General features: G+C 44.7%; 1 protein-coding gene across 1 annotated transcript in view; it reads left to right on the top strand.

Moving 5' to 3' along the window:
* The window catches only part of Polr1A (RNA polymerase I subunit RpI1), a 329206-nt gene that overhangs the window by 163427 nt on the left and 146516 nt on the right, over positions 1-19263 (top strand). The window contains exons 14-15 of the mRNA XM_050167857.3: positions 3582-3701; positions 5697-5914. Coding sequence (XP_050023814.2) covers positions 3582-3701; positions 5697-5914 — 338 coding nt within the window. The remainder of the gene's footprint in view (positions 1-3581; positions 3702-5696; positions 5915-19263) is intronic.

The raw sequence follows: 19263 nt of genomic DNA, 5'->3' as shown, positions 1-19263 counted from the left end.
TTCTGCCACATTTGATGAACATCTCAGACGGCTATGGTCAGTTCTTCAAGCCATACGGTCCACTGGGCTTACCTTTTAACCTTATAGTGCTACTTTCGCTATGAAGAACTACAGTTTTTGGGTTATGTTGTAAGTCACACAGGTGTCAGACTTGATCCTGATAAAATCGCAGCCGTCGCAAAGTTTTCAAGGCCTGCGAACAAGAAGGCAGTCAGATGCTCCCTGGGCCTATGCGCATATTACCGACAATTTATTGTGGGTTTTGCATGCATCGCCTCACCACTCACCTGCCTAACAGAGAAAATGTCACGTTTGTGCGGGGCAAGGAGCAGGAGGCGGCATTTAAGCAGTTGCAGCACCGTCTACAAACTCCGCCTGTTCTTTCCCACTTTGACGTGGATGCGCCGACAATGATCCACACCAATGCCAGCAACGTGGGTCTAGACGCCATCCTTGTTGAGCGGCAAGATGGCGCTGAGCAAGTCGTCGCTTACGCGAGTACAACACTGTCACGTGCCGAGTCGAACTACTCCACCACAGAAAAGGCACGCTTGGCTGTAGTATGAGCAGTTACCAAGTTACGCCCGTACATATAATTTTTTTTTTTTTTTAATTATGGGGTTTTACGTGCCAAAACCACTTTCTGATTATGAGGCACGCCGTAGTGGAGGACTCCGGAAATTTCGACCACCTGGGGTTCTTTAACGTGCACCTAAATCTAAGTACACGGGTGTTTTCGCATTTCGCCCCCATCGAAATGCGGCCGCCATAGCCGGGATTCGATCCCGCGACCTCGTGCTCAGCAGCCTAGCACCATAGCCACTGAGCAACCACGGCGGGTACCCGTACATGTACAGCTGCCCATTTCAAGTCATAAGTGACCATCATTCTCTCTGTTGGTTGACCAACATGAAAGATCCATCTGCACGTTTGGCATGCTGGAGCCTATGGCTTCAAGAGTACGACATGACAGTGGTTTATAAATTGGGAAGGCAGTACGTAGATGCTGATTGCCTTTCCAGATCGCCGACCAAGTCGTCAGGCGGAGATGACGAACCTGCAGGCTTTTTAGGAGTTGTTGATGCGGCCACCATCTCTCAACAACAGCAAGAAAACCAGGAGCTCGCTTCACTAATTGATTTCTTAGAAGGCCGCACCACAAACAAGCCCAGATTGTTCTCAAGGGACCTGTCATCATTCTGCATACGCAACAGTGTTCTTTTTAGGAGGAACTTCTCTTCAACAGGGAAGAGATATCTACTAGTCCCTAAAACTCTCTGCAATTAAATCTTGCAGGCCTGTCATGATGAAGCTACCTCGGGCCACCTAGGCTGCACAAGAAACATTAGCACAGGTCAAAGAGAAGTACTACTGGCCATGGCTCGCAACACAGGTGAAGCACTATGTTCGAACGTGCCTTGACTGTCAGCGACGAAAAGTGCCACCTACGAAACCTGCCGGACAATTACATCCCGTTCCAGTGCCGGAAACACCGTTTGCACAAATTGGGATGGACCTTTTGGGCCCATTTCCAATATCTGCTGCCTGAAATAAGTGGATCACAGTCGCGACAGATTACTTCATGCGATATGCAGAAACCTAGGCACTTCCGAGCAGCACTGCAGCCGAGGCCGCACAGTTCTTCATCGGAAACGTCGTTCTGAGGCACGGTGCTCCAGCGGTCATCGTAACCGACAGGGGAACTGCGTTCACGGCTGAACTTTTGCGAACTGTACGCACACTCAGTGGCATGGCATACAGAAGGACGACAGCCTATCACCCGCAAAGCAATGGACTTACGGAGCGCCTCAACAAGACTCTCACAGGCATGCTGTGCATGTATGTCGATGTGGAACACAAGAACTGGGACCAAATATTACCCTAAGTAATGTTTGTTTATAATACGGCTCGGCAAGAAACAACAAGAATGCGCCATTCAGTCTCTTCCACGGTCGAGAAGTGGCTACAGTGCTGGATGCTATGCCTTCTCATGATTCCAGCGATTCTGAGACTGACGCCACAGATTTTGCAGAGCGTGCCGAAGAAGCAAGACAGCTCGTGGATGTTCGCATAACTAGCCAGCAAGACCCTGATGCATGACGTTACAATCAACACCATCGATGCGTCGTCTACCAGCCCAGCCAGAGTCTGGGTTTGGGCTCCAGTATGCTGCCAAGGCCTCGCGGATAAACTTCTACGCCGATACTTTGGACCATACAAGGTTCTAAGACGCCTTAGCGACGTCAACTATGAAGTCGTTCCTGACAGCCCATCCTGCTCGAGGCGCCATCAGGACCTGCCTGAGACTGTGCACATGGTGCGCATGAAACCTTATTTTTCTGAGTGATATGGACACTCTCTGGTTGGCTGGACACCAGATGCTACCCGCCGAGCATCGGAATGAAGCTCCTTCTGGAGGGGGGCAAATTCCGCGATGCTATCTGTGCCCAACCATGTTGACGACAAAGACGACGACCTCGAGTGTGCAAGCGAGGTGCTAGAGAAGAAGACGCCTGAACGGAGCACTTGTTCTAATTGCCTCAATTAAAATACCGCTCTCCGCTCTTGTCTCAAGTGAGCCGTGACAATATGTGGTATCGCTATAAGTGGACTGCACTGTACAAGGAAAGAGTGACATAGCCATTGCCTAGGCTGTGTTTTTTTAAGTATGGGTAGCGTTTCTAGTGGGGGTGAATGTAGGTGACAACTTGTGTGTTCTGCACTGAAACTCTACACGAGTCATGAACCCTGCATTAAAAGGCCGGGTACGCTTTGTGAGGCAGGCATAGCAGGTTTCAAGATTAGTTTCGCTAATTCGTATCATTGTAGCATTCATTTTATCACCCTAAAAACATTTTTCTTGGGATCTGTTAGAAATCCATCGCCGCTTTTCCAGGCTTTTCTTCCTCAACCAGTTGGCCCTACATTGACATAATTCGGCAGAAGTTCTTGAAGCCTCCCACATACTATTTTCAAAGGAGGAATAACAGTAAAAAAATCGGAGAGATTTAGTCCCATACCGCAATATTCCAGTCATCCCTTTTCCACACAAAATACATGAGTGGAACAACTTAACTGATGCTGCTGCTATTGTGTCCAGTGAGTTGTTTGCCGCCTCACCCTATTGACACCTGCATCATATGTAGTCATGATTTAGAAGTGTTAAGTGACGAAAGTATGCCCAGTGCATCTTTCATCTTGCATTTTTCTGTATACATTCACTGATACTGTTCTATGTTTGTTTTGTTTCCATAATTTTTGTTGTATTTTTAGTTTATCTTGTAATGTACCCCTGCTATAACTGTCCTCTTGGTGCATGTAGTGACCTTAACAAATTAATAAATAATAGCTCAGTACACAAGTACAGAGTTGTGATTGGGCCATTTGCGGAGTCCATTCAGTTTTCAAATTTACTGATGGTCACATCGATGAGGTTCACTGTTGCAGTTGCAGTACAGGTCATTACAGGGCTAGCTGTTAATGGAGTAATGCTACTGTATCAATATCCAGCAAACCGTCAGGAGTGGTGCTGTAGGTTGTAAACAGTGTTGCACTGCGAGTGCTTGTACTTTTCTTCCCAGCTTTATGGAGGTGCGACGTCCAGCCTGGTACTGAGTGCCTTTGCAAGGCTCTTCACGCACTACCTGCAGACTTTCACTGGATTCACGCTTGGGATTGAAGACATCCTGGTTACCGACAAGGTGTGCGCCATGATCGTTTCTTCTTTTTGTGCTGGTCTTGAGCGCCAGTTTCATGCATTTACGTCATCTCTTGTAGCCTGGGCTTTGCGTTAAAATGTGTGATGTTCTGTCAGGGTAAGTGGCTTACAGTGGATGAGATGTGTTGTAACGTTCAGTTTCTGGTGCTGTGCTTGTGCACTTCTTGAGGGGCTGTGTGGGCACTTGTGCTGGAAGTGAGCTTACCTTTTTTTTACATCATTTGTTGCTGAAATCTTGCGTAAGTGCTTTGAATATGTCATTTGTAAATGTCTGTATGAAATTGAGTGATTTTCTTATGACTACACTCGAACCGGACTATATCGAACCCGTTTACATCGAATTATTCTATATATCGAACAATTTCTGGACACAGTGTAATTACAATAAGTATATATAGAAAAAATTACGCTTACATCGAACAAATATAGCAGCGACTCCCGATATATCGAACGTCAAGCGGCGGAAAAGTGCCCCCAGAAGTTGGCTATCCCTTGCGGTGGCAGGGAAACCCGGCGGCGCGGCTCCATCCAACCGCTCTCCCTACCGTGACCGTGCTGCCTCAGACGAGCTGTCGACATCCCCCATGCAAAAAATGATCCTGGCCCACCCGCAGCGCTTGCTCAGACAGCCAATCAGAGGCTCTTGTGCCCTCGTCGTGCAAGATGGTGAAAGTGCGAGTTGTCTTGCTGCTTTTCTGGTTCTTCTGGTTCATTGTGTGTGTGCCTTGTGGGCCTTCTCCTGCAGTGTTGCCGTGATGAAGTGGCAGAATTCGCCTTTCGTCGTGAAGCTCAAAATCGTAAATCAGGTCGAATGCAGCGAGAAGTCGGATGTTCCCGCAGCGTGTGAGATCCCGAGGAGCACTCTCAGCACGATCTTGAAGAATAAGGGGAAGATTAGGGCTAAAGCGGCTAAGCTCGCGACCCGGTGCTCGTGGCGGCCAACGCGTACGCATGACCATGTACGAGTGGTTATCTGAAATTGCTTCAGCCGTGCCGGCTTCCACGTGCTCGGTGATGATTGTAAATTCTGATGAATGCGACGAAGCCATTGCCGGTGTTGCCGAAGTTTGAAGCGAGCTGTCAGAATTTCTGGAAGCCGTTCACGAATCAACAGTGGACGAGTTTGTGAGTGCAAATGATAGTGTCGTGACCATGGGAGAGCCCGAAAAGGGAGACTACATTGCCGACATCGTACCGAGCACAAGTGAAAGTAGGCACAATTAGGAAAGCAACGACGGGCCTTTGCCCACATCCTCTGAAGTGATTGGTGCACTCACACTAGTCCGGTGCTTCTGTGCGAATGCAGAAGGTTGCGGCCTGAGCTGCTCCAACTCCTTTTGACAATGTGGGGAAGTGCGTGCGTCACAGGCAGCGAAATTGCCCAAGAAAATGCAGGACTATTTCATGCGAAACTAAGCTAGTTTCATCAACAAAGTGATCTTACATATGGTATGTGCTTTTATGATGTCCAATTATTTAGCAGGCTTACATCGAATTAGGCTCTATGTCGAACTGATAGGCGTATTTTTTCGAGTTCGATATAGCCGGGTTCGACTGTATTTCTAAGCAAAGGTGACCTTGGCGTGTAGAATATAGATTTCTTGCTGTTTCCTTCTGTAAAAGGGCTGGGACTCACTTCCGTCATTTTTTTCTTTTTAGTCTCATGCCTTCGATCCACCTTTAGCGGCAAGAAATAAATCTTGTTAATATTCTGTGTGTTCTTGCAAAACCTACATTTCGCAAGCTTTTCACTCCAGCCGTGTTGAGCTCTGTGTGCTGCTTGCCAAGTCACAGATGTTGATGAAACATGCAAGGTACCAGGTGGGTATTGCAGGGTGCAGGAATAACCAGTCGGTGCACATACCTGGGCTTGATGAGACACTTGTGGAAAGCCCATGGTGACTAAAGTGCTAAAGGCCATTTGAATTACAAGGCCAGCCTCCATTAGCCCTCCTTGGTGCCCTGGCATCCTATGCAGGCTGACAGGAAGCGCAAGCGTATCATGAAGAAGGCCAAGATGCAAGGCGATGCGGTGGCTGTCAAGGCCCTTGGCCTGGAGAATGAAGAGGAGCTGGATGCTGTCCAGCTGGAAGACCGGCTGAGGGCAGCGCACATGGCACGCAATGACCGACAGATGAAGCAGCTCGACTCCAGCATGAAGGGCGTCACCGACGATGTCAACAACCAGATCAACAAGTGGGTGGCTCCTTCTTTTACTGGCACATCATTATGGTCAGACCTCATTCATACGTCTTGGGGAAAAAAAATGCGAGACAAAACGTACTATCCGTAAAACTGTATGAGTTGAACTCAGTAAATGCTTGAAAGTCGAAACATTAATAGAGATAGCAAAGTACAGGAAACCTCTGTTAACTCAAAGCCTTAAGAAGGGATTCAAAAAAAGATAAAAACAAGTGTCGTGTTAAAATAAGCGAAATCACGAAAATAGAAGCCCGCTGGCTGCACATAGAGCTTTTCCAAAATGCGAGCAGCAATATTTTTAGTCTCTTTCACATGCATGCACCGCAATGGAGTGACTACACACAACGCAGTCACTGGCATTGTGCAAAGACAGCATGTTTGGCACAAAGTCAAAATGATTGATTCTAACGCAATACTATTTGAAGCCATTTATCTGAGCATAACTGCTTCCAGACTTCCAGAAAGCTGACACTGCTACTTTATGCATCGTAATGAATTGCCGAGAAATTTACTTGGAAAACTGAAGCTGAACTGTGGAAGAGCGCAATTGTCACACGCAACAGACAAGTGACACGGCATTTACACCTCACCATTGCGTGAGCATCCACCCGCAATCTGACTGACAGGCTGTGGGCATGCTGTCTTCTATTGGGTCCAGCTGGTGGGCTGATCTTGCCTTCTAAAAAGTGCTGATCATCTTGCCCAAGGTCACAATTAATACACTATGGCCACATTGATGCGTCACTGACACCGTCCAAAACTTCGGCTCCCAGATTACAGATGATGTGTGAGGTCACTACAAAATGGTGGCAAGCAGACGAGCAAGTGCACACAAGCACTGATAGACAGAAAGTAGGGGAAAAGATAACTTGGTACAGCGTGGCTCGGCGAGCGCAAGTGACGCTGCCGACGCTGCCCCATTGCCTTTATCGTGGTATTGTCGAATTCGAGATTTCGAGATATCTGGAGTCTGGGTCCAAAATCTTTTCGAGATAGCTGAAAAACACATGAGTTGACATCACAACCGAAAAAAAGTTTTGACTTAGCCAATATCTCGAGACGCCAGAGGTCGAGTTTAACGAGGGCTTACTGTATTAGGCTATGGCCACCAATTAACCTCAAAAGCTTTGAATCCATCAAAGTTTAAGTGGCAAAATGTGAATGTTGCACTACAAGTATTCAATCAATTTACTGCAAAAGGGCTTCTGGCACATGCCAATGACATTGACAGAGCAGCAGAAACGGTGAACTTTATCAATATTATCTTTCGCTGGTGGTCAGTGGTAAATGTCAAAACACTTTAGAAGGGCTTTCAAAAACATGACCCTTTTCAAGAGCCATGGAAAGCAATGACGAAAGAATCTAATTTCTTGAGAAGTTTACGAACTGGCTAGACATATGGATTGCACTACGTTTCGACAATGGCGTTTTCACTCGTGAAACGGTTAATGCTTTGTGTCTTACCTCCTGTGGGCTTTTGGAATTCTCTCACTACTGCCTTGAGGAACTTAAGATGCGCTACGTGCTTCTGGAAAAAGTTCAGACCGATTTACTTGAGGCGAAGTTTGGTCAATACAGACAACTTGTGGGCGGCCAGTACCATGTTTCTATTTGACAAGTTTACAAGTGTGAGGCAAAACTTCGTTTGCAAAATTCGCTGCCAGTTCTACCAACTGAAGAACTCGGGCTTCCTCAACCGAGCATGCAACAAAAACAGAACTTTGATAAAGCCTTCAGCATTAAAGTCACAGATTCTGACCTGGATTCTTTGTCTTCAAATCTCCGAGTGATCACATATGCAGCTGGGTATCGTGCTCAGGTTGCTTGTAAGGCACTGAAATGTGAAGAATGTAAAAGAAACCTTGTAGTGGCTAAGAAAGTGGAGGAACCGCATGAAGAAAATAGCCTCATCGATATTCTAATAGGGGTGGTCTTTGTTTTTCAGCACCAGTTGTTGTAAGTGCTATGATGTATGCACATGCAGTACTAGAACAACTTCTCTCTGAGGAACACTGCCTTAGGTTCTTGAAGTTAGAAGACCAGCGCACTGCTCTGATATGCTTAACAATAGAGGTCTTACTAGAATTTGAAGACTTTGACACATGCCTGAATGGCCATAGACCTGAACAAGTCAAGAACCTATTGCTGCATTCAGCGGCAAACATTCTTCTAAATAACATGTGCAAAAGGAAAAATGACCTTCTGTCAGCGTCACCTCATAATGCGGAATTAAAAAAAAAGGAAAGTAACTGTCCTGTCCAAAAGTTAGGTTATTTTCATGGCTTTCTGCTCTTTTCTACACTTTTGCCTGGGTAATTTGCTGTGGTTCTCGTGTTTTTGGATAATCTTATAATTGCAGTTTAATACATTGACACTCAATGTGTTGCTCGTATTTCACTGTGCATGTGCATGTTTGTGTATGGAGTGTTTATTGCTTTGGTTTGCTTTTGCAGTACTATATTTTCGAAAGGAACCAAGTTCCTAACTCTAGTCGCTTGCAGTTATTTTCAACAAATATGTTTTGTGCCTATCTGTATATTGCTCGAAATTTCGTGCATTTTTTTACTGCAAACCATGATTGCCTTGCTACTTGATGAATCACGTACGCACGAAAAATGGCTTGCATTGCCGACAGCTGTTCGTTGCTTCATTACCTTGAAGATATCTGTTGCAGTGACCTGTCTTTCCCCTATATGTGACATGCTCCAAATCTTAAATGTGTTCATGAGTAGAGCTTCTCTATGTCTTGATATTTAAAGGGTATGTTTGTTCTAAAAGTCTGTGGTTGCTACTTTGCAGTTTAATTTTGTCACCTTGATGCTTTATTAGTTTTTTTTCACTGTCTGTGTTTTAATATTATGTTCTTATTTAATTATGGTGCCTTTGAATGCCCTTTACCAATAAACCGAAATTTGTTTTTTGGTTGACGGCTTTTAATTTTGCTTCATTCTGGAATTTTTAGCACGTAATAAACAGCCCCGTGGGAGTAACAGTCTTAGAAAACTGCAGTGGGTACTATTATACATTTTGCATGAAGGTGATGAGCTGCTGGTGTTGCTTCCTTTGGAAATTCACGTGGTGCGCGCCGCTGAATCAGAAGCTGCCCAAACTGCACTGCAGAAGTTGCCCCACGTTTTGTATTGCAGTTATTCACTCACCTAGAGTACTTCGTCGACCTTACTTCTTTAAAAAGTGCGCTGCAGCTGACCAGGCCCCTAGCTCTTTCACAGCAGGTTCTTCCTTTCTTTATAAATGAGCGCACACCTATCATTTTTTTCACGCTTGTATAGTGGTCACACTCACGCTGAATACAGCGGTCGATAGAGAGGGGCCAAACCATCCTAAAAAAGTGACACCAAGTACGGCGGTGGAAGCGAGCGTTGCGACCATCCATCTACGGATGTGGTGTCACTCACATAGTGCGCAGGCCTGAAGTTTTTAGGAGGTGTTGGCTAAACACACTAGGAAGAAAAAGGGTGTGTGTATGCGTGTGCGCAGGTAGTGGGGGTAGCTCTACAAAGGCCCAATAAAACGTTCGCAGGCATTCCTGCATTTTCTTTTTTTTTATATCCATATTTTTTTTTTCTCTGCTGATAAAGTGATGTCTTCCGAGTGGTATCCAGTAGTCTGAAAGTGCGTTGAACAAAAGTAGCCCTTTGCTAACAGTATTTTAGCATTATAAAGGGGCAATGAGATTTACTTGCAAGAAAATGGTGTAAAGCATATTTGATGATTGCAAAACATTATAGAGTGTGGTGCAAGTAATGTTTGAGATTAACCGTTTGTCGCTGAAAAAAAATTATGTTTCTGGTCAGAAAATGTTTTATATATGCGACACCAAGTGACTAGAATTGTGAGCTAAATTTAGAATTTGTATTCAACTACAATGTCATTTATCCAACGTGGAATTTTGTGGATCAGTCCTGCGATCGTGCTTCATTTCAAAAGCTGCGTAGGCTATCATTTACTGATGTTACGAGGTTTTGTGACTCATTCATGAGATATTTGCCCCGGCTGCGAGGGCTGTGGTGATGAAAAATAAAAATGAAATTCTGTGATTTTATGTGCCAAAACCACCATATGATTATGAGGCACACCATAATGGAGGACTCCGGATTCATTTTAACCATGTGTGGTTCTTTCGCGTGCACCTAAATTTAAGTATATAAGTGAGTGTTTTTGTATTTCTCTCCTATCTAAATGCGGCCGCCGTGGCTGGGGTCAAATAAGTGACCTTGAGCTTAGCAGCGCAGCGCCACAGGCACTATGCTACCACATCAGGTGGTGATATAGCAGATACATTAAATATACAGCATTTGTTGTCTTCGTAATGCCTTTGTTCGTAGAAGTAAAACTAGAAAAAGATACAGACAGTAATGGGAGAGCACCGTGCTGCACGAGGTGCAGTGAGAGTGCGAGAAAACGCATGAAAAGGAAGCTATTCTATATGCCGTTTTTTCGTGGGCGCCACCATATTGCTACGCAGTGGTGCCCTCTATGAGCAGTCGGCATGCTGGCTTGGGCGAGCGCTTCGTTTGGCATGGCAGGTGTACACTCGGCGCTGGTTTCTGGTGTTTGTTCTCGCGCTAGCGCGGTCTATTTAGTGTGATATGGCATCTTCTTTGTGGAAAACAGTTCCGCGAGACGTACTGAAGTGGTTTAAGTCGGTATGGCTGGACTTTCTGCTGGCATTGAGGCGGACAAAGCACGCAGTGCGATGTGTGCGCGCATGTTTGATCCTTCAATCAGCCTCAGAATTCTATTGTATATCTATGAAAGTTCCATTCACTAATGTAACCTTATTGCAGTATTATCTTCTAGTTCTGAGCTGCGGTTTAGGAGCAATGAAACATACGCGGCGATCATAACAGCATGGGTACTGTTCTGCTATGATAGGAGCTGTGCTGTTATACTTTGAGAGGCGTTCAGACTGTTAGCTGCAGGTTACATTGTGTGACTACTTAGTTCGGTGGATGAGGTTACCACCCATGAACGAAATAGTTTGGTTAGTAATAACAGCATACTTTAGTGTGAACTATACTTGTCCAGCAAAGTGACCTTCTACGAATTGCGTGAGCGTCCCAAGCAGTGGTAGGTGCTGGATTAAGGATATCTTCGTTCTGTATAGCACTTGTCCAAGCATGCGGCATCGACTATAATCTATAAACTATATAATCTATAATCTATAAATCTATAAACATTGTGTGGCATGACTATGCGAAGTCGTATGGCGGCGTTAGAACGTTTGCTCTTTCTTTTTCGAGAAAGAGGATGATAACCGATTTTTTTTTTTCGGTTGTGTTTGTTCCGTTCTCTACGACACTCGCACATATTACAAGAAGAAAGGGGGTTAACCGTGGGGTCCGATTTTTATTAGTCATATCATAAGAAGCCAACAAACACTGACACCAAGGACAACATAGGGGAAATTACTTGTGCTTAATAAATGAAACAAAGAAACGATAAATTAATTGAAATTAAAGTGGATGAAAAAACAACTTGCCACAGGTGGGAACCTGTGGCAAGTTGTTTTTTGTTGTAGGTTGTTTTGTTGTAATAGTTGTTCACTATTAAGTGAACCAGCGATACATTTATGCTGTAGACTTAAACATCAAGTACAATCATCATCACCATCAGCCTGTTTTATGTCCACTGCAGTATGAAGGCCTCTCTCCCAGCGATCTCCAATTACCCCTGTCCTGCGCCAACCAATTCCAACTAGTGCCCACGAATTTCCGAATTTCATCGCTCCACCTAGTCTTTTGTCGTCCTTGATTGCATTTTCCTTCTCTTGGAACCCATTCTTAAGCCTAATGGCCAATGGTTACCTAACCGGCGCATTACATGACCTGCCCACTCCATTTTTTCCTCTTGATGTCAATTAGAACATCATCTATACCCATTTGCTCTCTGATCCAAGCCACTCTGTTTCTGTCTCTTAACGTTAGGCCTAGCAATCTTCGTTCTATCGCTCCTTGTGCAGTCCTTAACTTGTTCTCAAGCTTCTTAGTCAGTTTCCAAGTCTCTGCCCCATATGTCAGCACTAGTAAGATGCACTGATTGAACACCTTCCTTTCCAATGATAATGGTAAGCTTCCAGTCAGAAGTTCACTATGTCTGCCATATGCAATCCAACCCATTTTTATTCTATGAATTTCCTTCTCATGGTCAGGGTTCCCTGTGATTAGTTGACTCCTTGATTGCGCAATGACTCTATGACTGCTGGTATCTCTACTGAATCAAATGCTTTTTCGTAATCTATGATAGCCATATAAGAGGTTTATTGTACTCTGCAGATTTCTCGATAACCTGAATAATGACATGGATGGGATCCATTGTAGAGAATCCCTTCCTGAAGCCCACCTGTTCCCTTGGTTGACTAAAGTCCAGCGTTGCCCTTATCCTATTGGAAATTATTTTGGTAAATATTTTGTATAATACTGAGAGTAACCTAATAGGCCTTTAATTTTTCAGTTCTTTAACGTCACCCTTTTTGTGGAATAGTGTAATGTTTGCATTCTTACAGTTTTCTGGGACCCTTGCAGTTGATAGACATTTCGTATAGAGAGCCGCCAGTTTTCCTAGCATTATGTCTCCTCCATCTTTGATTAAATCGACTGTTATTCCATCTTCTCCTGCCGCTTTTCCCTGTTTCATGTCTTGCAAGGCCCTTCTCACCTCATCTCTAGTTATAGGAGGAGTTTCTGTATCCTGTCCATTATCGTTTCGAATGGAGTTCTCCTGAGTCCTCCGGGTACTGTACTGGTCAGCATAGGATTCTTCCGCTACATTTATTATACCTTCGAGATTGCTGATGATATTGCCCCTGCTTTTATCTTTCAGTGCATACATCTTGGTTTGTCCTATGCCAAGTTTCCCTTATCCTTGATTTCAGGCTTCCTCAGTCTTTCTCACGTCATAATTTCGAATATCAGTTATTTTCGCCTTGTTGATCAGTTTTAACAGTTCTGCAAATTCTATCTTATCTCTTGAATTGGAGACTTTCATTCTTCGTCATTTCTTTATGAGGTCCTTTATTATTTGGGAAAGCTTGCCTACTGTATGCCTTGGTGTCTCGCATCCCACTTCAGTTGCTGACTCTGAAGGCAGCCTCGTTACAGTTTCATTCATTAACTCTATTTCATCATCATCATCTCTCTGTTCTAAGGCTGCAGATTGATTGCAAGTACCAACCTAAATTTGTCTGCTTTTACCCTTTCTGCCTCTAAGTCGACCTGTTTCTTCTTGACCAATTTTGCTGTTTCTCTCTTAATATTGAGGTGAATCCTAGCCCTCACTAACCTATGATCACTGCGCTTTACCCTACCTATCACTTCTACATCCTGCACTATGCTGGGATTGGCTGAAAGTATGAAATCAATTTCATTCCTAGTTTCACCATTAGGGCTTTTCCAGGTCCACTTTCTGTTGCTATGCTTCCTGAAAAAGGTGTTCATTATTCTCAGTTTATTTCTTTCTGCGAATTCTACCAGCACCTCTCCTCTAGCGTTTCTAGAATCGACGCCGTAGTTGCCAATTGCCTGTTCACCCGCGTGCTTTTTCCCCACTTTTGCATTGAAGTCACCCATTAATACTGTATACCGAGTTTGCACTTTTCTCATCGCTAATTCAACATCTTCATAAAACTGATCTACTTCCTCATCGTCGTGACTGGATGTTGGAGTGTAGGCTTGTAGTACCGTTAATCTATACCTCTTAGTAAGTTTGATTACCACTACTGCTACCCTCTCATTAATGCTGTAGAATTCGTCAATATTGCCCGCTATGTCCTTATGGATTAAGAATCCTACTCCGTATTGCTTCTTCTCAGGGCGACCTCTATAGCAGAGGACATGGCTGTTATTCAGCAACGTATAAGCCTCACCAGTTCTTATAATCTCACTAAGGCCGATCATATCCCAAACAATGTCTGATAGTTCCTCAAACAGTACTGCTAAGTTAGCCTCACTCGACAGAGTTCGGCAATTAAATGTTGACAGAGCCAGTTTCCATTGGCGGCCTCTCCGGACCCAGAGATTCTTAGCACCCTCTGCTGCGTTACAGGTCTGACCGCCGCCTTGGTCAGGTGCTCCGTAGCTGACTAAGCGTTTGCTGCCGAACTTACAATACATGCAATTTAGCAGTTGTGGATACATGCTCGTGACCTACTGGAGTACACAAAAAGGGGGGCATCTCAGTAGGCACATATCATCAGCGCGTTTTGGAGATTTCTGCAACCCATTTAATAAATCTTACGTGCCTAAATACTTCTTTGATTCACCCGCGATAGATGTGTTTTCCTCATCGTGATAGGTAACTCAACATAGAACGATTTCTAAACGCTTATGGCCTCGTAGTTCTGGCCTCGCATTATAGATGCAAAGACAAGTAGTTCCCAATAATTGATATTTTTTTATATTTCCAGTTTTCTATTCTTGCGTCCCTGCTTAACTTAGTCGTTTACGTAAAGATTAAAGAGAAGGGAGACCCAAGATGCTTCCTTGCAGAACATCTACCTTAAAAGGCCCCTCACCAGGCCCCATAGTAAATTTTGTTTGTATGCTGGAAGTTATGTGCCCTTTAAGGAGTGTTCAACCACAAGAATTTTTCAAATTGGTTCATTAATATAGCCAAGATAAAACTATTTCAGTGCCAAAAACCCATGATTTCATGAGGCAAGTGCCACTGCCAAGAGCTACGCTGTCTCTATTTGCCCCCCATCCAGCTTTCGCAAGCGAAATTCCTTCCCTGCGTTCTCCCATACCGCACCTCGAGGATTACATGACATACCGTATTTACTCGCATGATGATCGCACTCGCGTAATGTTCGCACCCCTGAATTTTGTCGTCAAAATTCGATTTTTTTCTTTCTCATGTAATGGTCGCACCCGGAACTTGTCACAGCGATATGTCATGTGCCAAGTCTAGTTAATGATGATTGCGCTTACCATCTGTCGAATGCTACGCGAACGACTCTTGAAGACATACCAAGCGGTCTGCACGCACCCAACATTCTTAAGCAGATGCCCCATTTCATTCCTTTCATCACTTTCCGCACTTCCGTGAAAAAAAAAAAAAAAAGCTACAACCAAACTTGCCTCGGCTTTACTATATGTAGGCTTCATAATGGTTTTGGTCAACAACAACAACATAAAGGGCGCCTTTCGATTCTTCTCGTCTGCCCTCGTGGGCACGAAACAAATCGCAAGTAGCAACAATAGTGGCCACGTTACACCGATACGTTAGAAGTGTACCTTATTCATACGCCGACGCCTGTAATGCAGCTAAGATATTTGCCCACCTTTGGCGGAAACGTGCCGTATTAGAATAGCAGTGAAAAACAAATGCCACAGTTTCCGCAGCATGCTCGCCATGTGTTTAGATGTCACTGGCGGCAGCTAAGCGCGCCCATCTCTGTTTCTGTCCCCTCAAAGTGGACATGACTATGTTGTCGCAAACTTGCTGATATTAACGATATTATTCATTACTGATATGGAAGAAACTGTTTCAATGTGCGTAACGCACTCACGAGAACAAAAATAATCATGTTTGGCACGTTCGGCTTGCTCCGCCGGCCACCATTCATGTTTTGGTGCCTCGTACTGACAGCGGCAGCCGCCTGCCTGTCATCTTGCAGCAAATGCAGGATGAGAAGAAAAAAAAAATGTTTTCTTTCGTGGGAAATTTAACCCGCATAATGATCGCACCCCTGAATTTGCATCAATTTTTTTGACAAAAAAGTGCGATCATTATGCTAGTAAATACGGTATATGTCACGAGCCCCGCCTACATTTTTTTTTTTCCCCTTGCTTTTTCGCTGCGTGGTGGGCTTCTGTTGACAGTGTCGCGCACTAGCTGTTGTGTTTGTCTTGATTTTGCACGCTGTGCACAAGGACACATGACTAGCAGTATAAGTCAGCGCTCCACGAATACTGAGGCAGACACAAGTGGATCACAGAGCATGATCGCGTGCTGGAACAATAGAAAATGGCATAGTTGCAGTGTCTGTGCATGCGACTGCATGACATGGAAACATGCAGACGAAATGGAAGTACATCTCTCTTGCTGCAGTGCGGAGTAAAACGATGGCTCGCAGACATTTGGTTTGTTGGTTTTATTATTTCTCTAAACCTTAATTTGTCTGTCGATGCAACAGATTACACAGATAACAGACGTTGCCTTGAACGAGAAGAAAAGGGGTTAACTGAAGGGCTCGATTTTTATTAATCATATCATAAGAAGCCAACAAACACACCAAGGACGAATAAGGGAGACTACTTGTACTTACTAACTGAAATAAAAAAATTATAAATTAATGGAATTGAGAGTGGATGAAAAAACAACTTGCCGTAGGTGGGGACTGATCCCACGTCTTATGCATTATGCTAGATGACGCCTGTGGCATAAAGAATGTTCCACGCCCGCCGCCAAGGTTTGTGAGTGTTGGCGCTGACTTAACACTCCCAGGGTTCGTTCTCGTAGCAACACATAAATACCCCGGAAAATGGATTGGGATACGGCGCCGCGGTATCTCAATTGGTAGAGCATTACACGTGTAATGCGAAAGACGTGGGATCGTTGCCCACCTGCAGCAAGTTGTTTTTTCATCCACTTTCAATTGCATTTATTTGTAATTTCTTTATTTCAATTAGTAAGTACAAGTAATTTCCCCTGTGTTGTCCTTGGTGTCTGTTTGTTGGCTTCTTATGATATGATTAATAAAAATTGGGCCCCTCGGTTAACCCCCTTTCTTCTCGTTCATTACATAACGAGGGTCTTGAATCCGGCAACCTTGATGCCTTGAGGTAGCACGTGTGAGTTTATTGACCAGATGCCTGCAGCAGAAAGGATGTTCCACATCCGCCACCAAGGTTAGTGAGTGGTGGCGGCACTGGCTAACATTCCCAGGGTTAGTTCTAGTAGCAACACATAAATGCCCCGGAAAATGGATTGGGAAACGGCGCTGCGGTAGCTCAATTGGTAGAGTATCGCACGCGTAACGCGAAAGACGTGGGATCATTCCCCACCTGCAGCAAGTTGTTTTTTTCATCCACTTCCAATTGCATTAATTTGTAATTTATTTATCTCAATTAGTAAGTACAAGTAATTCCCCCTGTGTCTTTGTTTGTTGGCTTTTTATGAGATGTTGGGCTGCTAAGCACGAGTTCGTGGGATCAAATGCCGGCCACGGCAGCTGCATTTCGATGGGGGCGAAATGCGAAAATGCCCGTACACTTAGACTTAGGCGCACGTTAAGGCACCCCAGATGGTCGAAATTTTCGGAGTCCCCCACTACGACGTGCCTCATAACTAGAAAGTGGGGGACTCCGTAACTAGACTAGAAATTTTTTATGAGATGTTGCCTTGAATAAGTCTCAAAGTCACGAGTCGCTAAGAGCGATGTCATAGCAAAGGCACATGTACGTAGGCGTGTGTATACGTCATCCCTGCAGCTTGGAGTGCAGTGCCAGCGAGGAGAAGGGCAAACAGGGTTCGGTTTGAAATTGCAGCTCTTTGCATGGTGCGTAGCGATGTAACACCTAGCAGACACAATTGTTAGCGTGCATTGTATGCTCGGCGCTTGTCAGCTCAAGATGGCCAGACCTGCTGAGAGGCCCGTCAACTAGCCTGACGTGTGATACAGTGTCAAGTTGTACTAGCTACTTTCTGTGTTTCAAGTACGATGTGCTTAAGTCTAGAGCTATGCCCCGTATACCGTAATACGAAGTTAATTTTTGCAACAATAGAGCATGCGTCATCCTGTCGAATGCCTTACTGTAATCTGTAAATACTCCTGACGTTAAAAAACGCTCTTATAGATTGTTCAGAATGAATTCTTATATTGAAATTCTGCCATTTTACAACGTAAAAGGGCCCAAATCTTGGGTAGAATGGACTTCAGATATAAAAAACTTGCTGTTGCTTCTAATGAGTGTCAACTGTATTTCTGTCTGCGTTTTATAAAGCATCCACTTGTATTTCAAACATAACATTTTGTAAAAGTTGCTGTATATTTGCACTATCTGAAACTAAGCTTTTTCTGCAATCCAAGATCTGGTTGCAGTTGGTCCTGCTTAACGCACGGGTGCACATAGGTTAACATCATGGCCACAGCATAACCCATTGTGATGCAGGTTCTTTTCTGTAATTGTTACAGATGGTTCCCTGAGGCAGAGCCTCTGAGAACTCAATTGAGGACAAGGCCATTTCTTCCAAAATGCACGCGATACTTTTAATACAACAAACGAAAACAGAAAAACATAAAATAACCACTCAATTAAAAACTCATAACCAGAAACAAAATACATTAAGAACAATAACAGTAGCCACAGCTCTTGAGTTAGAGGCATATTATGAGTGTGAGTGTGCACGCAACAGTTTGACGTGGAAGGACGGAGAAAAGGCGGCAAAAGAGGTGGTGTTGGTCTCACCACAATGCGACAATGTCGATGTAGTTGGCGATAGACAATGACCAGAGCGCAGCTCCGGCTTGGAGAGGGGACGTAGGCGGCTTGGTGGCATGGGCAGATGTAGGTGGCGTCTCGGCCAGGCAGCTGGGTGCAAACTCGGGCCCGTAGCCCAACTGCTTGCACTGTGCCTGCAGGCGCAGAAGTTCGCCGGCCTTGGGTGGAGTAGTTTACCGGCCGTGCTTTGAAAGAGTAGCAGCGCCTGGGAACAGGATGGCAGGAGGCCCCAGTCGGGTGAAGCCCTGGAGGCTCGGGTCCGGAACCTGACTGCCCATCTTCAGCTCCTGGTCCTGTGGCCAATCTTCATCCATGTGTCACTTCTTCGAACTCTCCCTCTCTTCCGCCAGCGTGCTTCGTTTTTCTGCCACTCTGGCCGATTTATCTTTTCCTGATTGGTGCCTTGGAAACTCCGTGCACTTTCCCAATTGGGTAATTTTCCTTTTTGTATTATCTTATTGCATCGTGCGTTCGCATGCTTGATGCTCGTCGAGATTGCCGTCTTCCATGCAGCACTGAATTCGCCTCCGCGCAAGCAATCTGTTGTCCTCTTCCTTCTCTTCTTCCACCACGGCATTGTTTTGCACACTTCACACATCACACCCATACACTGCTGTTGCAGTCAGTGTCTTCCGCATGTGTGCGTAAAGCTCAATGCTTCCTTTTCACCTGATGTACTTGTAGAAAAATCACTTAAGTTATACCGCACTCACACACTCGCTTTCCCTAGCCATGAATACGAAAGGCCATAGAAATCCACGAGGCCCATTGGCTTCCTTCAGCGAGCTTGCGTGAAAGAGCGAATTTTTCTGGAGCTTTCCTGAGATCTTAGAAGTTTGTTTTGTTTGTTTCTGCCCTATGGGGGGCTGTGTAGGAACC

The sequence above is a fragment of the Dermacentor andersoni genome, chromosome 11 (genome assembly GCF_023375885.2).
Source record: "Dermacentor andersoni chromosome 11, qqDerAnde1_hic_scaffold, whole genome shotgun sequence".
Classification (NCBI taxonomy): Eukaryota; Metazoa; Arthropoda; class Arachnida; order Ixodida; family Ixodidae; genus Dermacentor; species Dermacentor andersoni.
The sequence above is the reverse complement of the archived record's forward strand: the minus strand, read 5'-3'. Positions and strand labels throughout refer to the sequence as shown.